We start from the raw sequence: 18,342 nt of genomic DNA, 5'->3' as shown, positions 1-18,342 counted from the left end.
ACACAATATTACTATTTATTGATTATAATTCTATATTCTATAAAATAGACATAAACAAATAGACACTACTTAATTTTAAATTATTTTTTTTTTGGTATAAATTGCAACATAAAGGAGATTAAAATAATTTTTTAAGACATTAAATGAACATGTAAATAAAATGGAGAAAGCATAACTAATTAACTATATATTTTCAAAAGATAACAAGTAAGAACATAAATAATGCAACATGAATCGAACACGAATGTAAAGAAGTACTATTAAAGTCGAGATAATAGAACAATAAAATGTCAAAACAACCAAACATAATCTAAATAATGTCAAAGCGACCAAACATAATCCAAATAGTAAACTAAGAACTTTATAACCCAAAATATTTATCACAAATACATAATTAATCGGGTTTAATCGGGTATTATTCGGGTACCCTAAACTCGAAGAATCCTAACATTAACTACCCAAACCCGTACCCAAACCCATAATTTCGAGTTTCGGGTACCCAAAACCCGTCGGATAATGGGACTGAGTCGGGAATACCCGAAACCCGCGGATTAAATTTTCAGGCCTAGTTATCATACCAATTATACATGATCAATATAACAATCACTATGCAATTATTTGTTTAGTTGATTAATTTTCTAGTCGGTCAACTAGATCTGTTTATCTTATTTATTTGTAACAACCACGAAGTATCATCATAACTCCAACCTAAAACCATATTTATAACGATCATCCTAATTTATGTATATATGCATGTGCAATTTAGCATTTGTTAAAATTCATGTAAGATTACATTTATTTGATACTACATGTTTTGTGAAGAAAAATTACTATATCATAAAAATCATGTGAAATTTGAAACATTAAATTATTTTATGAGATATATTGATTTCTATAGTAATTAAATGATATTTCGAAAAAAGAGAATCATCAAAATTGATTTTGTGTTTAGATAACTAGACTATGATTTTAGGTTCAAATCATTTGTGGTATGTGACATTATTCATATCCATTAGATTAATTATCATATCCTTCTATAATTATTAGTTTTTGGTTATTATTCAAGACACAGGTCTCAAATAGCAATACCTCTATATACTTATATAGAAAGCGTCCAATAGCAATACACCTTTTCAAGCTGTCATGAAATGATAAATCCAACTTTTGGCAAGAAAAAAATTAGTAAACACTACGAACAAAAGGAGCAACATTATTATATTACAGATTTACCCCAATTTTGAACAGCTTATATGTACAGGTAAAAAGCAAAGCACAGAAACAGTTAATCTCTAACTCCAGTTAGTTGTTGTCGAAGTCTAGCAATAACAATTAACCTCGTATTGCTAGATTTTGGGAGAAAACTACCTTGTATTGCTAGATTTTGGGAGGATACTATCTTCACTCCATCCATCCATCTAAGTTTCTACCCTTAAAAAAATGAAGAGTCCTGCATATGAGTCAAGGCGAGCAATCTACCTGGGCTATACGTCATATACAGGCAAGCATTCCTCTATAGACACACGGCAAATTGGGCATTTCCTACATTTCTCAGAGCAGGAGCTGCAACGCACACCACATCAAATATTAGTGTACCTCATTCAAGGACAAACTACCTAAATCACACAACTATGAAAATCATATAATACCTGCACAAAATTCGATGCCTACAAGGAATGAGCACGATGCAAATCTCTCCCTCAAAGCAGACTCTACACAGAATTTTTTCCTGGCAGATATTGTGACAAGGCATTCAGTTTGCTAAATGGGAATTTTATGGTAAGCACATAGTACAAAGTAAATTTAGTCCAACAGATTTCTAGGTTACGAAATATCTGGACAGCAGACACAAATGCCAAAGGTTAAGGTATATGAAGAAGTATCACAGAGAGAGACAAAATTGAGACAGATACATGTTGAAGTCTCTCATACTCCTGCTGGCTGAATTTCGTAATTTCTGTTTGCTCACCAAGTGCTGCTTGAAGTCTCCAGACCTATAACAATATAACCGTGCAAATTGAAAAAGGTTGAACCCACAGTTAAAGCTGTAGTGAGGGGAATGGAATTAAGTAGATGAAATCACCTCCTCAGCAAGATCCCTCTTTGGCATTTTCTTCACTATTTCAGGTGGGTAACCGGAGAAAGTGTTGTATCTGTCATTCATTACTTCAAAAATCAGCTTGTTAACTCCTAAACTTGCATAGGTTATGATTTGATTATAGACACGTCATATAACATTAACTTGTGGATGGAATCTTAAAAGGTTGATCAAATCACAGATAAAGTTGAGTACAAGATAGGAAGAAAAGAAGCAAAGACATATAGCCATGGATTTCTCATCATAAGGAATTCAGAGCAGGAGAGGCAAAACTAGAGAAGTAGGCATACCAATCATTAAAACTAGGTCCAAAAATTAATTTGTTGCATGGTTACGTGATAGCATAAGATCATGGCTGTTAATCTTGCATTGCACGAAAAAATGAGCTTCCCATACTATTTTATTTTCTGAAGATCTAGATAGATCCTTTGTTTACTGCAGATATACCCTTTGTCAGACATATTTCCAACACACTCCAAGAGCTCTACTCTTCAAAGTTTTTCTATGAGTTTATTTCAATACTTTAGTCACGATAATGATTGATCTGAGGATTTTATTTGACAGCTTCTTTTTTTTTTTAACTTTGTGGATTACTTTATAGAGCACTAGACAATTATCAGTTATTAAGACTCCCATGTGAGAGCAAAACTAAAAAGGCTACTCAAGTATCAAAGCTGAGTGCTCGGCACTTTACAGAGCATACGATCCAATTAATTTAAAACATAAGATGAGTTTTACCCTGATGCCCCATCGTGGAGCAAGCGAGCCTGCTCTTCTCTGCTTGATTCATCAATAGACCACCAACCAAGCAGCCTGAGAGAAAAAAAAAGATACTGTCAGCACAAGAATCATCTCCACAAACTTGTTCCATGATTTGATCGCAACAGAATACTGTGCAAAACCATGGTTTTAAACATCACCTGGAGCCATGATGCAGGAAACCGAAGAAGTCACGTATTCTTGAAGAGTATACAAGATATCTTCCTCCAGGTGCCTCATTTCTTAACAAGAAAATAATTTTCTCTACTAATCTGAATATAGCAAACAAGATAGCAGCTCCTTGCAACAGAAAGATGGGAGAGAAGACGACTGCAAGAGGAATGTCCTTAGCACCTGGTGGAGTTCCCTAATGCAAAATGAAGTCAATTAGCTAATTACTAAATTGTAAATTGTTCAGTAATGCAGTGAAAGAAGCTACAAGAACCATGGTGAGTACCTCCAGCTTCATGCAGAGGAGGACTTGAAAAACAATGATTGGAATTTTCATAATGTGGCCACCAATGTCTTGCAGGCTACAAATTCTACCCTGCAAGTGATCATCCGAAGATACCACCAAACCACTATTACAGTCCAGATATCTAATAGCAGAAGAAGATGAGCTTTCTTCTCTTGTTTGTGAGTTTCTATGAATTACTGGATTTGACCATTTTGTGCAAACAAGAAATGCAAAGCATTCGGCAATCCTATAGAAAATATAAAATAGGCCAAATCTTAAAGATGTGTAACACTGCATAAGAATGGAACTGTGGAGGTAAAACAATATTCAAGTAGAATGATACCCGTAATTTATGAATAGTTCCCACCAGCCAAGAGCACCAACATCACCTACATCATCAAATTTTGAGATAAATCAAAACAACATAACCTTATCAAACAATTCACACCACCATTTATGCAGATGGGAAGCAAGCAATAAAATGATATTGTTGGGATTCGATCACCGATTGAACACACACAGTAACAAGAAAGTAAAGCACACTCAACGATTACATGGTTCGGCAAAAGTTTTCCTACATCACGGAGAAGAACGACGGAGTTTATTGATCAAGTATGAAAAGATGAATCCTCACTACTATTTGAAACGCTCTCAACTAATCTCAAGCAAGAGCTCGACTATCAAACTGTTGTGTGTGTGTGTGTTTGTGCGTGTTCTAAACTGATTCATCAAGCTAATATATGAGAGGTTACAAGCATGTGCATCTAACTAACTTCACAGCTGCCAAAAATCAGTTATAACCGTTTCTCTAATGGCTAGTTTAGCTCAAGAGCCCGAGCTCATCTCCTGCCTCTCTTTCCCGAGTCCAAATGACTCCCAGCTCGAAGAGTGAATCATGATTGCATGGGCATGACTTCACAGATATGATGATGGCATCATGAATTAAAAATTTTAAATGCAAATAATATACTTGAAAAGTTTCACATGACTCCTCATAGCTGGTTTATTTCCATACATTTGAACTCTCAGTAACAATGTACACAGAATGGGAAACTTGAGTCAGATAGTGAAGTTGTGAGGGAGGGGGGAATGGGGTAAATAATACAAGTTCGTAAGCAGCTCAATAAACAGTTTAGGACTGAAGATTGAAGACTTTTTTGGGAAACAACTATGAAACAATACAGTTTAACAATTATTGATTCTGCACATGTGTGCATTCCTTTATCTCTCTGCCAGCTTTACATGGTCACACCATTGGCAATTACATAATTGTACAAGCAGTCAAGCATATATGTAAATACCACACTATAACTCACAATGAATCACATAACTATCGAATCATTCTGACAGGTTAACACTAGTCAGAAAATTATAACTGGTGTACTTTTACTCTTTAGGTGCATCTTAAGTTCTTAACTAGTCTAAATTTCTTTGTCCTCAGTCAATCTCACGTGAAGTTTTACATCCTCTCCTATAAATCCTGCTGAATTTATGAAATTAATGAATTGTCCCGGAGTTCAGTTGCTAATAACAATTAAGCTGCTTTTGAGCATTAAAAAATCATGCAATGAGAGTACCACTTAATAAGACGCACAGCTAAATTTTCTTATTTCTGCACTCAACTTCACTGTTCTCATCCATTATTTGCAGCAATTATCAGTATCCAAATTTCACTCTATTTTCGTCTCTTTCATAAATGACAAACTATCCAGTCAAACAACACCCAGACTCAGCAAAACTAGTATCCCAATGTTGTTATTGGTTCCACATCATAAACATAATCATCCAAGGAAAGTATTGTCAACATTTGCAAAATGAGAAGAAAATTTGATTCGGGATGACAGGAACTTGACGGAGCATTGCATCCTTAAAGTCAGATCTAGCAAGAATGTGAGTCATCTGACAGAGTGTTTATATTATCTAAAGCACAAATGTTCTTGTCCCATCCATGATAACAAACATCGAAATAAGCATACTCAAAGTCATAGGAAATCAGGAGAGAAGATACTTACGACATAGCTTCAGGAGAGTGAATATTGTAGCAGCAACAAAGAAAATCATTGATATTGCAATCCAGAAATGCTGAGGAAAAGAAAGCAGGCATTATAAGTAGTCTCATAATGCAGATCGTGAAGGAAGTGAAAACTATAAAACTAAGAACCTCAACTTCACAGTTCTATAAATTATGCACAATAACTCAGGTCACTTCTAGGGTGCTCAAAAAAAAAAAGATTAGATTTGTCTCAGTTGTGAAAGCATGCACTAACTAAATAATAGACTGCATTAAGGAGAAGGATAATAATGAGAGACATAATCAGACTTCTTGAGAATGTAAAAACTTTGGCACTCTTCACTTATTCTGTTTCAGAAAGAAACTTACAGGAAGTGTTTCCCATATTGCCTCGTCACTCATACTTTCATCATCTCCTGGTAACAAAGCCTGGCACATTCTGAGGAGAAAACATGAACTTACGCCATGAATCCATGATGCATTGAACGGGTTGACAAATGAAGTCAAGTAAAGCTCAAGAAAGAAAAAAGTGTCTCTCTAAGGCACAACTTGTTGGACAAGGATCACTATGCATGGACTCAATTACATTAGGAAATCATCAGCTTAATGAACACATATTTTGTAGTTTCCGTTTATTACTAGAGTTCAAAGTTTGAAGCATGTAAAAAGATTATCAAGTCAGTAACTTTTTTGTGGAATAACATCGTTCAATGGCAATGACTAAACTTTTTCTAGCACATAAATTTTGAAAACAACAATTTGTTGTAAGGGAATGGTGTTACACATACTGAAGAGTAGAGAAGAAATAATGTACCTAAAATTGTCAATAAGGATGATAACCTCAAAGGCCAGCAAAGGAAGGAAGACAATTTTGAGGTGCACAAAAGCAGAATGATGAACTGCAATATGAAGAAACATTCGTCAATAAAATATCAACAACCAATTGCAAAAAATATGCATTCTATCCGTTGAATGAGCTCATCTTACCACTGCCATGTAAAAAGGAGCAGGAAGGAGAATAGAACGAAAGTTTCTAGCAGGGAAACTCATAGAATCAACATGAAATACTGACTAGAACTAAAATTCACGAAACAGATTTGCTTTCTTACCATTTACACTCTCGAGATATATACAAAGAAGCAGTTCGAAAGTAACAAGCAGCGGCACAGCAACCACAGTATGGCATGGGGCCCACTATTCAAAACAAATACATATACATATATTCAAATACAAAACAAAGAGATGTACAAAAACTAGCACACTGCCGCATGTTTTACATTTTTTCCTACAGATGCACCTCCACAATCTTGAAAAAATAAATTATTGAAATATTTCTGAACGATCATAAGGTGTGGCATACACGGCGATCATGAGGAACTGATGGCGCAGGAAGAGAAAATCTTCCTCGTGCAACAACTGCATGAAATAGCCACACCGGAATGAAAATAACCCTGCATAGAAAATACATAAATGAGGCTACATAAATAGAAAAAGGCAACAGACCAGGGAAAGCCCATAGATTATCTAACAAGCTGCTTTGGAAACTTCACCTATGTACTAACCTTGCTCATATAACGTTAATGAGCAAAGAAAATTCCAGTTAGATTCTAATAAGCATATCAAAAGACAAGTATGTAGTAGCCAACAAAATCAGCCCTTAAAAAATTGCAATTACACAAAATCAGCCCTTAAAAAATTGCAACCACTAACATGTACTCCCATTTTCCTTTTACATGTGAAAGAGATAAAAACTGGTAGCACGAAATTTGCAGAACTTGTCCATCCCCCAAAACAAACGCAGAGGAGATTTTTCCATCTATTGGAATCACCACCAACCTCTAATTGTGTTTTTCCAAAATGCACTCAATTGTGAACAAGATTCGACCTTCTATGACCGGAACGAAACAAAATAACGGACTTTGTGCTTAAACTCGTGGCAGCCATTTTTTTCTTAGAGGACTAAGTAACTATCTTAGTATGATATGTTCCTCTATGCTCATACAAATAAATAGAGTCCGAAGCTACTGAGCTTCGGTGCTTAGATATACCAATCACTAGTGATTTAACACAAACCCATGCTGTTTGCTCTTATTCAACACTGTTTTGGTAACTTCTCTTGTTATAGTGATAAAAAAAAAGTATTATTCTCACAATCTAATGCACAAATATATTTTTGAAACGACCATCATCAATTATTTTGCAAACACATAGCACCCTAGACTTTCCTGATGGCATGTCAAACTTAAACAGGCATAACTAAATTATAGTAAGATAAAAGAGGTAGTAGTATTAGGCTTTGACTCGGGTTTGGTCTGCCAAATTTATTTATCCCAATGAATAATTCAACAATTCTTTGGCAACCCAAAAACTAACACAAAAAACATTAAACAACCGGTATGTAGAATTCAATGAGCAAATGCGCAAAAACATCCCCCAAGATAAAACACATATATAAATCATAAGGGTTGTAGACAATTGGGGAAAGAAATGAAATCATACCACCAAGAGTAGGAAACGGTATGATCGAGCTTGAAAACAAGCAGCAGCGTGAATAAGAGAAGCAAAGTGTGCGCTGCCACTCCCTGCAGCGACTTGGCCACTCTGGTCCAGGTCATCTCTCCCCCTCTGCACACGCCGGATACAGATATTTACCAAGCACCAACTGTCTTTGTATAAACATCTTTGATTAAATGCAATTGATTTTGTATTTACTTATATCTTTTTTATATGATTTTTAATATAAATGATATTTTACTAATTGCCTGGCTTATGTTAGAGCAACTCCAATGAAAGAAGGTAAATGAGAAGATACCTTCTCAAAAAGTGCAATATACCTTCCTAAAAATCAATAACTCCAAGGATAAAAGGTATATAGAAATGTATATCATTTTTAAAAAATAAAATAATAGTAAAAAAACATTAAAAATACATAAAAGTGTAATACTTTCTCAAATACCTTCCCCTTTGGAGTATGATTTTACCTCTCTATCAATGGAGAGGTAAAGATACCTCCTTAAAATGGGAAAACGTATAATACCTTTTCAACTACCTCTCCCCTTGGAGAATGAGAATGATTTTTAATAAAGAAAAGGTAAATAGGATAGTTATATTAGTTTATCTCTCTATTTTCCTCTCTCATTGAAGATGCTCTTAGGATAGTTATCATAATTTAAGGGGTTTCAATATTATGAATCCTTTTTTTTTTTTCATTGTGGTAGTTACAGTACATTTTTTCGCTAGTTTTAAGAAATTTCCAAATTATAGTTAACACTTTTTAGCAACATTCTTAAATTTTTAAAATGGGCGAATGTACATAGGTACGGCAACGTTTCCCATTTATTAATATAGTATACTTATGTTTGATTTGTGTTTTGGCAGCTTGACTTAATTTAGATAAGCAATCCAAGAAATAGTTTTAATTAAGAATTGCAAGTATGGTTAAATTTTGATTAGGGATTGATTAAAGTTTAATTATAACGAATTGATATAGTAGAAGAATACCTTAATATACTAAATCGAGGTGTGCATTCGGGCTACAAGCATATCTAACACGACCTTCAATTACAAAATTCTGCGTCCACCACTGATTATATTAGTTATAATAAGTATTTACTTATAAATTACTTCAATTATATTTATATCCAAAAAAAATTACAATCGTAATTTGTGAATTGGCATGCCTATTGCCAAAAAGTGGAACTTGTCTTTGTTGGACCATAGAAAAATATTAGATACAGAGAAGCTATCAACTCTACTCCTTGCACCAATCTTTTTCTCATCTGCTTCCTCACTGCCAAATTGCGCTTTATCCCTCGTTGCAACGCTACAGCAACGAGGCAGCGCCGCTTTAAGGTTAGTGTCACCAACAACATATTGAAAAGCACCTGTAGAATAACATCTCCTACCATCAATGTTGCTGCTAACTTCATTTCTCTCTGATTCTCATATGCTTCTTCACATTTATGCTGTCTTTTCACTTCCATTCGATTAGTTTTATTAATCTGTTATGAGACATTTTACAACTATGGATTGTAGTGCATGCCTTGTAACTGACCATCTAGCTTCAAATGGAAAATTACTATTTAAAATTTGAATGCTTTGATTAAAGCTTTTTCTCCTCTTATCTTTTTTCACTTTTTTCTTTTCTTTGGCTTCAAATAAGCCTAATCTCTCAGACTAGACTAGGATGCACATTGGCATTACTGATCTGTTTTCTCATTTTAGATCGATGACAGAAGGATGTTTACTCATCTTTCTTGCTTATGATTGTACACTTTGTTATGATATGTAGATTCAGATTTATCAGTGTCAGTGAAATTGCAGAAGTAACCTTGTCGAATTCAACAGCAGCCATGTTTCAATGCTGTGGATGTCGAAGGCACAACCTTGAGCTTGTCAAGAAATGAGAATTCAGATAGACAAACATGTACTACACAATCTAATGGCGCCTTAATCCTATGATGTTTTTGTGGTAAAAAAAAGTGGCAGAGCATCGATCAGAGACTGGTCGAGGCCAGAGTCATGCAGCTGCCTCTGGAATGTGTGAGAAGCAGAGACTGAGGAAAATGATGGCCTCTTCATCACACACCTAATCACAAGCTGTAGTAATCCAAGTTGGAAAATATCACTATCATTATCATGAGGAGAATTATTGGGCTAATTCTACCCATTGATGAGAACAGCTGAAACCAAGGGCTATTCAATAAGTTGAAAGAAGAATAGCTGAAAATGGTTACAGAAACTGCTGCAGACTACCAATGGCCTGAATTTACAAAGAAATTGTGTAGAAACAAAGTTTACTGACAAAAGTTGAGCCAAAGTAAGGATTAACAACATAATCAGTTACACTGACACAATTTCAAAGGGGCAAAGAATTAATTCATGGCCCTCAAAAACATAAACAATTACATTGACAAAACTCCAAAGAATTGTTGGCTATAAACAGTTACTACATGACAAAATTCCAAAGTAGCAGCATCTGGTGGCAGAGAAATCTATGCTAGGTAACTAAGTCACCACCATCATCCCCACCAAACCAATCCACATTCTGATCCATTGAAGAGCAGTAGCCTTGGTTGAGATAACTGTGATCCATGAACATCGGCGGGCAGTAGTATCCGGGCAACGGAAGCTGACCGTTGGCGCTCATCGCATCCATAACATCAGCAACAGAAAAGTTTCCATCTTGAGGCAGATTCAGAGGAGCATTAGCCCTCATCGCAAAATCCATAACATCAGCAATAGAATATCCGCCATCTTGATCAACAATGCCTTCAAACTTTTCCAAATCAGGCACCACATTGTTGCTGTCGATGTTCAGAGGCGGCGGGCAGTAGAATTCCGGCACCGGAAGTAGATCATCGGCGCTTATCCCAGCCATACCATCAGCAATCTCAAAGATTCCATCTTGATCAACAAATTCGCCCAAATAAAGCATCTCATTGCTCTCCTTCTCCTTGTTGATCATCGCGAAGGCGATTCTTGATCGCACCGCCGCGCCCAATTCCCGCAACTGGGACTCGTCCATGAGGTGGAGGCGATCGTCCCAGGTGCCTAATTCGGTCTCCAATTTCTTCTTCTGCAGCTTCGCGAGTTCCCCCTGCCGCTCGTTGAAGAAATCGGAAACCCTGTAGGTTCTAACGGCGCCGGGATCGGCCTTGTAGGAGTCGATTAGGCGGCGGATTTGGGCGGAATCCTCCGGCCAGAGGAAGGTGGAGTCGGTGGTGGGGTCGCGGACGATCATGAAGGCGGGGACGTCGCAGAGAGTAGTGAGTTGGTGGAGTTTCTTCTTCAACCCCTCCTTTCTGTTCTTCAGAGTTAGGAGCCGTGATTTCTGCTTCTCAATAAACTCCACTTTCAACTTTCTTCGCCCCATCGAGTTGATTTCTGAGAAGGAAAGATTTGATTTGCTGAGATGATTGAGAAGGAAAGATTTGATTTGTGTTTGAGTTTGATGAATACCGCGCGCGCATAAGGTGTATATATAGGGTAAGTATGGAAAGTAATAGCAAAAAATTACCTTATAATATGTGAGATTAATTAATGCACTGTATGACTAAATCTTTGACTGGAAAATATGACTGTTGCTTCAACTTAAACTTCATAGTAGTATTGTTGCTTGTAATAGTAAAAACTAAAAAGGTCGCAGTTTTACCACGGGAAAACCCTATAGCCTTACTTAACTAAGTACTAGTATATTTTCTCTTGTTGCCGCTTAGTAATTCGATTAAATAACTTTTTATACTCCTATATAGTTTCTCTTGAAATTAATACGTGTATAAATTTTTAATTCTACTAAGAAACACTACTTTCAATTTACTAAATATTACTATCTCCGTTTTCCAAATTTGACACATTTTGACCTGACACGAATTTTAAGAAATGTAATGGAAAATGAATTGAAAAAGTTGGTGAGATGTGGGTCCTACTTTTAAAGTATTAGTTTTATAATAAAATGAGTTAGTGGAATATGAGATCCACTAAAAAAAATGGTAAAAAGTGAAGTGCGTCAAATTTTTAGGGACAGACCAAAATAGTAAATTGTGTAAAAATTTGAGGAACGGAGGTATTAAAAGTATTGCATACCAATTTATGGCAAGTGGCTTGCTGTTGGTATATGGATGTTAGAAGTTTAATTTGAACTAATGGACCGCCCGATAAGTCGACTAAAATTAAATGATTAGAGCTGAAAAATTATAACTCAATTAGAAATTGGGCTAATTGGACTAGTCCGTTTGGACTGGTGGATTAAGTTTATCAGATTAAAGATTTACAACTCTAACTCTAAATGCCTGGGATTCCAATAATGTACACATCTACATCTTTAACAAAATCAACATGGTAAATAAGTATATATTTATCACAACTAAAAATAAAAAATAATGATAAATTGGGTATAAAAAAAGTATCAAATTCCTAAAAAAATAAGGTAATGTAATTAATTTTTGTATAAAGAATTCGTATTTATCTTTTTGCTTTCTAGTTGGGAATAATACTCCACTAAACTTTCAATCATCTTTTACAAAATGAATGTTTTTTTCACAGAGGAAAAAAAGAAAAAAATATATAGAAAAATAGTTCAAATAAAATTATATGTACACATAAATATGAAAAATAAGTAAACATATTATTTTTATTTACTTTATAGGAGATTAGAGTGCATTTAGGTATGAAAATCTCTAACATCGGTAATAAATTTTTCAGTTCCGTGTATTTAATATTTCAGCTTACAAAATCAAGTATTTATGTGCGAAATAATGACATCATGTTTCCATATTTTGGCAATATTTATTTATGTGAATTAATTACAACATTATTGTATAATGTTTCCATTTGTTTATTGCAGCAAGCTACAAAGACGTTATAGAAAATGGAAGGTGCGTGCGCGAGTCTCAATCTCTTAAACAAATAGGCGCAGATCTCTGATTCTGCTTTGAATTGGGGATTCGAGTTCGACGGAGTTAGTGATTCTCTCTGATTGAGAATCGGAGAGAGAGATGGGGTGCTCGTTCTCCGGTTTGAATGCTCTCTACGACGCCGTCAATGGCGGTGGTGATGTTTGGATCAACGAGAACCGTTTCAGGATTCTACGCCAGCTCGGAGAGGGCGGCTTTGCCTTCGTTTTCCTCGTCAAGGAGCTCATCTCCGATCCTTCCAATCCTGCCGCTGGCATTTCCGCCAAAATCAAGGATTCTTCGCATATCTCCGGTAATTTTTCACATTCCATCGCCTGATCCGCGGTTTTTGGGGTTTTGCTAGTGTTTTGTGTCTATTGGTGATTCGATTTTTACTCGAGTTGTTGATTGAATTAACTTTATACGCTGCAGTAAGTGATAGAATAGATTAATGAGACGTATGGAGTTCCCTGCTTAGAATTTGATGTTGTGTTAGGATCTACTGTTTGTAAAATATCGTAGGGCTTATGTATTGCTAAATTTAAGTAGGATCTGCAAGTGTGAAGTTGGTAATTACTATTTAGTTAATTTGTGACGAACTAAAGTTGGATCTGCTTGGACAAGAAGATGTGATAAGCTATTTAGCTACTTGAATTGCTCAATTGATGACAAGAAGATGTGATAAGCTATTTAGCTACTTGAATTGCTCAATTGATGATGCAAAAAGATGACTGAGAACTTGTTTGGATAGGTAGCCAATCGAGTAAGAACTTCTTGCCTATAAGGTTAATCTAATCAGTTTCATATAGGATAGAAGTAGAGGAGCAGCCCAAAGTCTACTCAGACTGTGTAGTAGTGTAGTAGTTAAATGGAAAAAATTATGGCTAAATTTTACAATTAAAGGCATGGTTGAGTTCAGCTCCGTGAGAAGTACCTTGGTTCATACTTATCTGTTTTAGAGGAGGCATGGTTGAGTTCAGCTGCGTAGGCATAACAATGCTCGGATTTGACTCTACATGGTGTGTTTCATTATGCAGGTGATGGAACATATGCAATGAAGAAAGTGCTGATTCAAAACAGCGATCAGCTAGAGATGGTGAGGGATGAAATACGTGTTTCATCTCAGTTTAACCATCCTAATTTGCTTCCTCTTCTGGATCATGCAATCATTGCAGTCAAGGTAATTGCTGTTCTCGTTGGTTTCTGCGGTCTTTATCATTTCATACCAGCAAGCATGTATTTGATGTTTGATAGAAAGGTTACAGCTTTGAGCTGAAGTGAGATATTCTGATTAAGGAGGCAATTAACTTGAAACCTTTTAGTACTATACACTTGCATGCTGTATGGGAGAAGTGATGTAAACAGATCCAGCCAGGTGGCCCGTTCTTAGTGATTCTGAGTTGCAATATGACAGATTAAAATTTTCTTTTATATTTTTATTGAAATAAATAATATGTTTCGCTAGCAAGATACTTATTGGAGCAGTTGCTCTGCAATTGGATTTCTTTTTATCTTGTAAGGGAATTATGGATTAGATGAGTAGGAGTGATGGAATAGAGTTGGAATGGCTTATTAAGTTTTGTGGTTGGATTGCTTGATTGTTGTATGATAAATGGAAGGATTACGGCTAAAATGCAAAAATAATAATAAAAAAAATTAGGATTCCTTTTTTATAATCATGCAAAAAGTACATAAAATCAAGGACAAAAATAACCAATAATTATTATTGTGAGGGTATTGGACTTTTGCATTTAGAATGAAGGATGATTAAATCATCAACCCAATTTGGAGTGATAAATTAATCATCCAATTGAATTTAAGGCGTGGGCCGAGTTATCCAGCTTGGGCCTAATCTTGCAAACCGAACATTTGATTAAGTTAGGATATTTTATCAGTCATCCCTTCTTACCTAGATCAAACGCCTCCTAATAGTATTAACTCATTTTGAAGGCTGCAGTACTCCAAGTTTTATTAACTTTTGGGCCACTTTTCTAATAATGAAAGTCAATAGTATCATCTTTGGGTTTTAATTTTGCGAGTATGTTTGGCCATTATAAGGATTTCTTTTAGATGTAAATGCTTTACAGGTGTGAAACAAATATTATATTTAAAAAATCAGATCTGAAAAGTGAACAAAGTGATTGGCCCATGAAGTGATAAAATTCTTCTATACACATTCCAATTTTACATTATTCTTGGCAAGATCTTGCTACGGATTTTTATTTTAATATATTGGAAAGTGATAGATGGTGAATCATGAATGACATATCATTTGTTTCAAGGAAAAGATCCTTGCTCTTCCTTAAGTGCATCTTTTTATTCTCACAGGATTAGTTATCTGAATAACAATCTGTTCTGTTGATCAGACTTCACAAGATCAGTCCTGGAAGCATGAAGCTTACTTGTTGTTTCCTGTTCATTTGGACGGAACATTATTGGACAACACCACGGCTATGAAAGCTAAGAAGGAGTTCTTTTCCACCTCGGATGTGCTTAAGATACTTCATCAGGTAAATATGAAGGAAGAATTATACCTCCATTTTGCTGAACATTAGGTGTATATCATGTATGTTGGTTCTATGCTAAGGTACTTTTTTATTTTCAGAAAATGTTTAAAAGACATCTTTCGAAACATGCATTCATGCTACTGTGTTGCAGTATTGTTGGTAAGCATTCAGTGTGGAGTTCCAGTCTTCTACTGCATATGAAGTTAAAATTGTTGCATCGGGATGTTTGGAAATAAAAAAAAAACTTAACAGTTAATACGCAGTGACATATCTCTCTATGGCTATACTTGTATCAAAGTATGAAGAAACAATTTACCAGCATATTGTTCATCTGCAGCTTTGTGCAGGACTTAAGCATATGCACAGTTTTGACCCTCCCTATGCACATAATGATGTCAAACCTGGCAATGTCCTTGTGACACGCAGGAAAGGCCACCCACCTGTAGCCATATTGATGGATTTTGGTAGTGCCCGTCCTGCAAGAAAGCAAATCCGTAGTCGTTCAGAAGCATTACAACTTCAGGTTCCATTTTAATTTTAAAGCTAGCATTGCATTCTTATACTTCGCCATGTCAGTTGCTGCTTAAAATCCTCAAATCATTCATTGAATTATTTAATTTCGATCATCATAGGATGTTATGGTTAATCCTGTTTTGTGTCCCCAACTTTAAGAGCTTTTCAATTTGGTATCTGGTAATTTAAATATAATCTGAACTAATCATATATATGCAGACCAATTTGGTGCCCTTTTTTCCCTTTCTACTGCCATATCTCATCAATAAATTAAACTGTCATATTGGTCGTGGTTTGCATTTCATTGTTACATTTTCTTATAATCTATTAATGTCGATCATGTAGGAGTGGGCTTCCGAACACTGTTCTGCTCCATTCCGAGCTCCTGAATTGTGGGATTGCCCAAGTCATGCAGACATAGATGAGAGGACTGATATCTGGTCGTTAGGCTGCACGTTGTTTGCCATAATGTAAGAACTGTTTTTTCCTTATCTGGACATCAAGTCTTCAGCATCATTTGTCTATGTATAATCACCAAGAGAATTTCACATATCGAATGATGCATTTTCCAGGTATGGTGAGTCTCCTTTTGAATATGCACTCGGAGAATCAGGTGGGAGCTTACAACTTGCTATCGTAAACGCCCAAGTAAAGTGGCCAGCCGGTCCCAATCCACCTTACCCAGATGCACTTCACCAGTTTGTAAAATGGATGTTGCAGTCCCAAGCTACGGTCCGGCCTCGGATTGACGATATCATAATTCATGTGGAAAAGTTGGTCTCAAAGTTTTCTGATTGAAGAAATTGCAAGGAAGAATTATTGTTGGGTGATGGAATGAGTTGTATGGAGCGCCGTTTTAACTGTTTGCCTATCTATGATACATTAATTTTGTTTGAGATATAGCATAAATTATGTAAGTTTTGTCGGCATTGTACATGTTTAAATCTCCAAATAATTGATCTATGGATGAATTATACGTGATACAATTTTTATTACGTGAGTAACAATTTACAGATATTTAACTTTAATTGATATAAATCATGATTAATCATTGTAAAAGTAAAAACTAAAATAAAATAAAAAAATGAAAAACAGCAAAACTAAAAGATTAATATTGGAATGAAGATAAATGATCCAAGTGAATTTATCTATCCACAAACATCAATCAACGTTCATATTCCAAGCAGATAATCTCAACCCAACAAAAACCATGATTCCCGCTCCTCTCGGCCTCCACATCTCCCAATCGTAATCCCCTCGTCCGCCTCGATTTCGTTAAGAACATAAATCGAACATGATCTACAGAGAAAAAGGTATATTTGTGGGATAGCAAGCCATTTCCTTCAACTTCTACAGTTGAAAGAGTCTATGAGCAAACATATTAATGATGATACAAACCAGCTATGAGGTGATTATGAAAATCTCACCTAAAAATTTCTGTTCTAGCCAATCCTACTACTCCCTGCTAAGTAAAATTTTCTTCAAGAATAAGGGGAAACAAAGAAGAAATTGGCAGGTCACAAGTTGTAGGAGTTGAAGGGCTCTGATGCTGAGGGAAGCCAGAGTGTCCACCGCTTTCAGAAGACTAATTTAAGACACAAAGATGTTACGAGTGGTAATTTAACAGCTCCCACCACAAATTTTGGCTCTCTTCTTGTCAGGAGATGTGAATAGTGTCCTCACAGACTCAAGTGGGTCATCCACCTACACAATCAAATATAAGTAACCAAATGAAGATGCGCCAAGAGAAAGCAAAGCAAATCACACGACACGCATGTGCGCTCTTAGGAGTCATTGCAGGTCAAGTATCTTAAGGATGTTGGGTGTCAGTAATGTTTTAAGGTTTATAAGCAGGAAAGCTGTTATTTTTCCCAGGAAGAGATGTCCTCATTTTGAAACTAAACTTGGGTTAGACCTGTGCCTTCCCCCATTTCTCTTAGCAGATCTGACAGTTGAATAGGTTTCAGCGCTAATTAGAAAGGCCAGAAAAGCTCTAACAATGACTGATACTGCAGTTCATTACCTCTACCAAGCTTGATGAACACACATTGCTGAGCTCCTTGTTTTCTTCTAAAGCTGATAGTGTCTGTAGCCATCCAGGAGCAGATTTTCCAGTAGACAAAATCCAGGGGCAAAGTGTCTGTGCTGTTTGATTGGGTCGAACTCAATCGGTTTACTAAAAGATAATAATTTCTTATGCTCTCCTGCAAGAGTGAGATAAGTAACTTTATCCATCAACAACATAATAACAGATTATAATAAGGCTTTGGTGTGTAATAAATGTTTACTGCAAGAATTTCAACGAATATGAGACAAGGACTGCGAGATTTCAGTATCATAGTAATTTCAATAGAGATTTATTTCCTTTGGAATTAATAAAAATGCATCATTTCTCCATTGAACTCTGGGTGAGGTAGAATGCAAGACAAATTAAAACGTCTGTACATACTCCCTCTGTCCCATTCGATGTGTCTCACTTTCCTTTTTGAGTTGTCTCATTCCATTTAGGAAACAATAAGGGCTGTAATTGTCTCAGACTTCTCGCTCCTCTCTCTGAGAACACATGTAGGGCAATACACTTTATACTCTAATCACCTTTTTCTTAA

General features: G+C 35.8%; 2 protein-coding genes and 1 long non-coding RNA gene across 4 annotated transcripts; 1 reads left to right on the top strand and 2 right to left on the bottom strand.

Moving 5' to 3' along the window:
• Nucleotides 1-1,190: 1,190 nt before the first annotated feature.
• LOC125216981 lies at nt 1,191-7,999 on the bottom strand. 2 transcript variants are annotated; one of them, XM_048118784.1, is made up of 14 exons: nt 7,822-7,999; nt 6,683-6,773; nt 6,432-6,516; nt 6,137-6,221; nt 5,692-5,761; nt 5,324-5,393; nt 3,655-3,700; nt 3,312-3,558; nt 3,016-3,221; nt 2,834-2,908; nt 2,081-2,150; nt 1,911-1,991; nt 1,647-1,726; nt 1,191-1,560 (listed from the first exon to the last, which is right to left on the bottom strand). In XM_048118784.1, exons 1-14 carry the CDS (start codon nt 7,935-7,937, stop codon nt 1,482-1,484), a joined length of 1,401 nt encoding a protein of 466 aa, XP_047974741.1. In that variant the 5' UTR covers nt 7,938-7,999; the 3' UTR covers nt 1,191-1,481. The 2 variants fall into 2 exon arrangements, with proteins under 2 accessions (XP_047974741.1, XP_047974742.1); XM_048118785.1 differs by having other exon boundaries at nt 6,600-6,773; nt 7,822-7,877.
• A 4,666-nt stretch (nt 8,000-12,665) lies between these two features.
• On the top strand, nt 12,666-16,731 carry LOC125216982 (probable serine/threonine-protein kinase DDB_G0291350). Its single transcript, XM_048118786.1, has 6 exons — nt 12,666-13,029; nt 13,754-13,896; nt 15,083-15,226; nt 15,561-15,746; nt 16,082-16,206; nt 16,309-16,731. Exons 1-6 carry the CDS (start codon nt 12,819-12,821, stop codon nt 16,532-16,534), a joined length of 1,035 nt encoding a protein of 344 aa, XP_047974743.1. The 5' UTR covers nt 12,666-12,818; the 3' UTR covers nt 16,535-16,731.
• A 90-nt stretch (nt 16,732-16,821) lies between these two features.
• On the bottom strand, nt 16,822-17,867 carry LOC125216984. The gene is made up of 2 exons (XR_007175537.1): nt 17,760-17,867; nt 16,822-17,440 (listed from the first exon to the last, which is right to left on the bottom strand). It is a non-coding gene; the product is annotated as an uncharacterized LOC125216984 (long non-coding RNA).
• Between the last annotated feature and the right edge of the window lie 475 nt (nt 17,868-18,342).

This window comes from Salvia hispanica, chromosome 3 (assembly GCF_023119035.1).
Source record: "Salvia hispanica cultivar TCC Black 2014 chromosome 3, UniMelb_Shisp_WGS_1.0, whole genome shotgun sequence".
NCBI lineage: Eukaryota > Viridiplantae > Streptophyta > Magnoliopsida > Lamiales > Lamiaceae > Salvia > Salvia hispanica.
Note: the sequence above shows the minus strand (reverse complement) of the source record. Positions and strands in the feature narration are given on the sequence as shown.

What these genes read in the sequence shown, in the direction of transcription:
- LOC125216981 (XM_048118784.1), bottom strand. Translation starts at nt 7,937, where the DNA reads ATGACCTGGACCAGAGTGGCCAAGTCGCTGCAGGGAGTGGCAGCGCAC. An exon ending in CAATATGGGAAACACTTCCT is followed by an intron (nt 5,394 to 5,691) that starts GTAAGTTTCTTT and finishes TCTTTTCCTCAG; the next exon opens with CATTTCTGGATTGCAATATC. An exon ending in AGAGGGATCTTGCTGAGGAG is followed by an intron (nt 1,992 to 2,080) that starts GTGATTTCATCT and finishes ATATTGTTATAG; the next exon opens with GTCTGGAGACTTCAAGCAGC.
- LOC125216982 (XM_048118786.1), top strand. Translation starts at nt 12,819, where the DNA reads ATGGGGTGCTCGTTCTCCGGTTTGAATGCTCTCTACGACGCCGTCAAT. An exon ending in GGATTCTTCGCATATCTCCG is followed by an intron (nt 13,030 to 13,753) that starts GTAATTTTTCAC and finishes TTCATTATGCAG; the next exon opens with GTGATGGAACATATGCAATG. An exon ending in CAGAAGCATTACAACTTCAG is followed by an intron (nt 15,747 to 16,081) that starts GTTCCATTTTAA and finishes TCGATCATGTAG; the next exon opens with GAGTGGGCTTCCGAACACTG.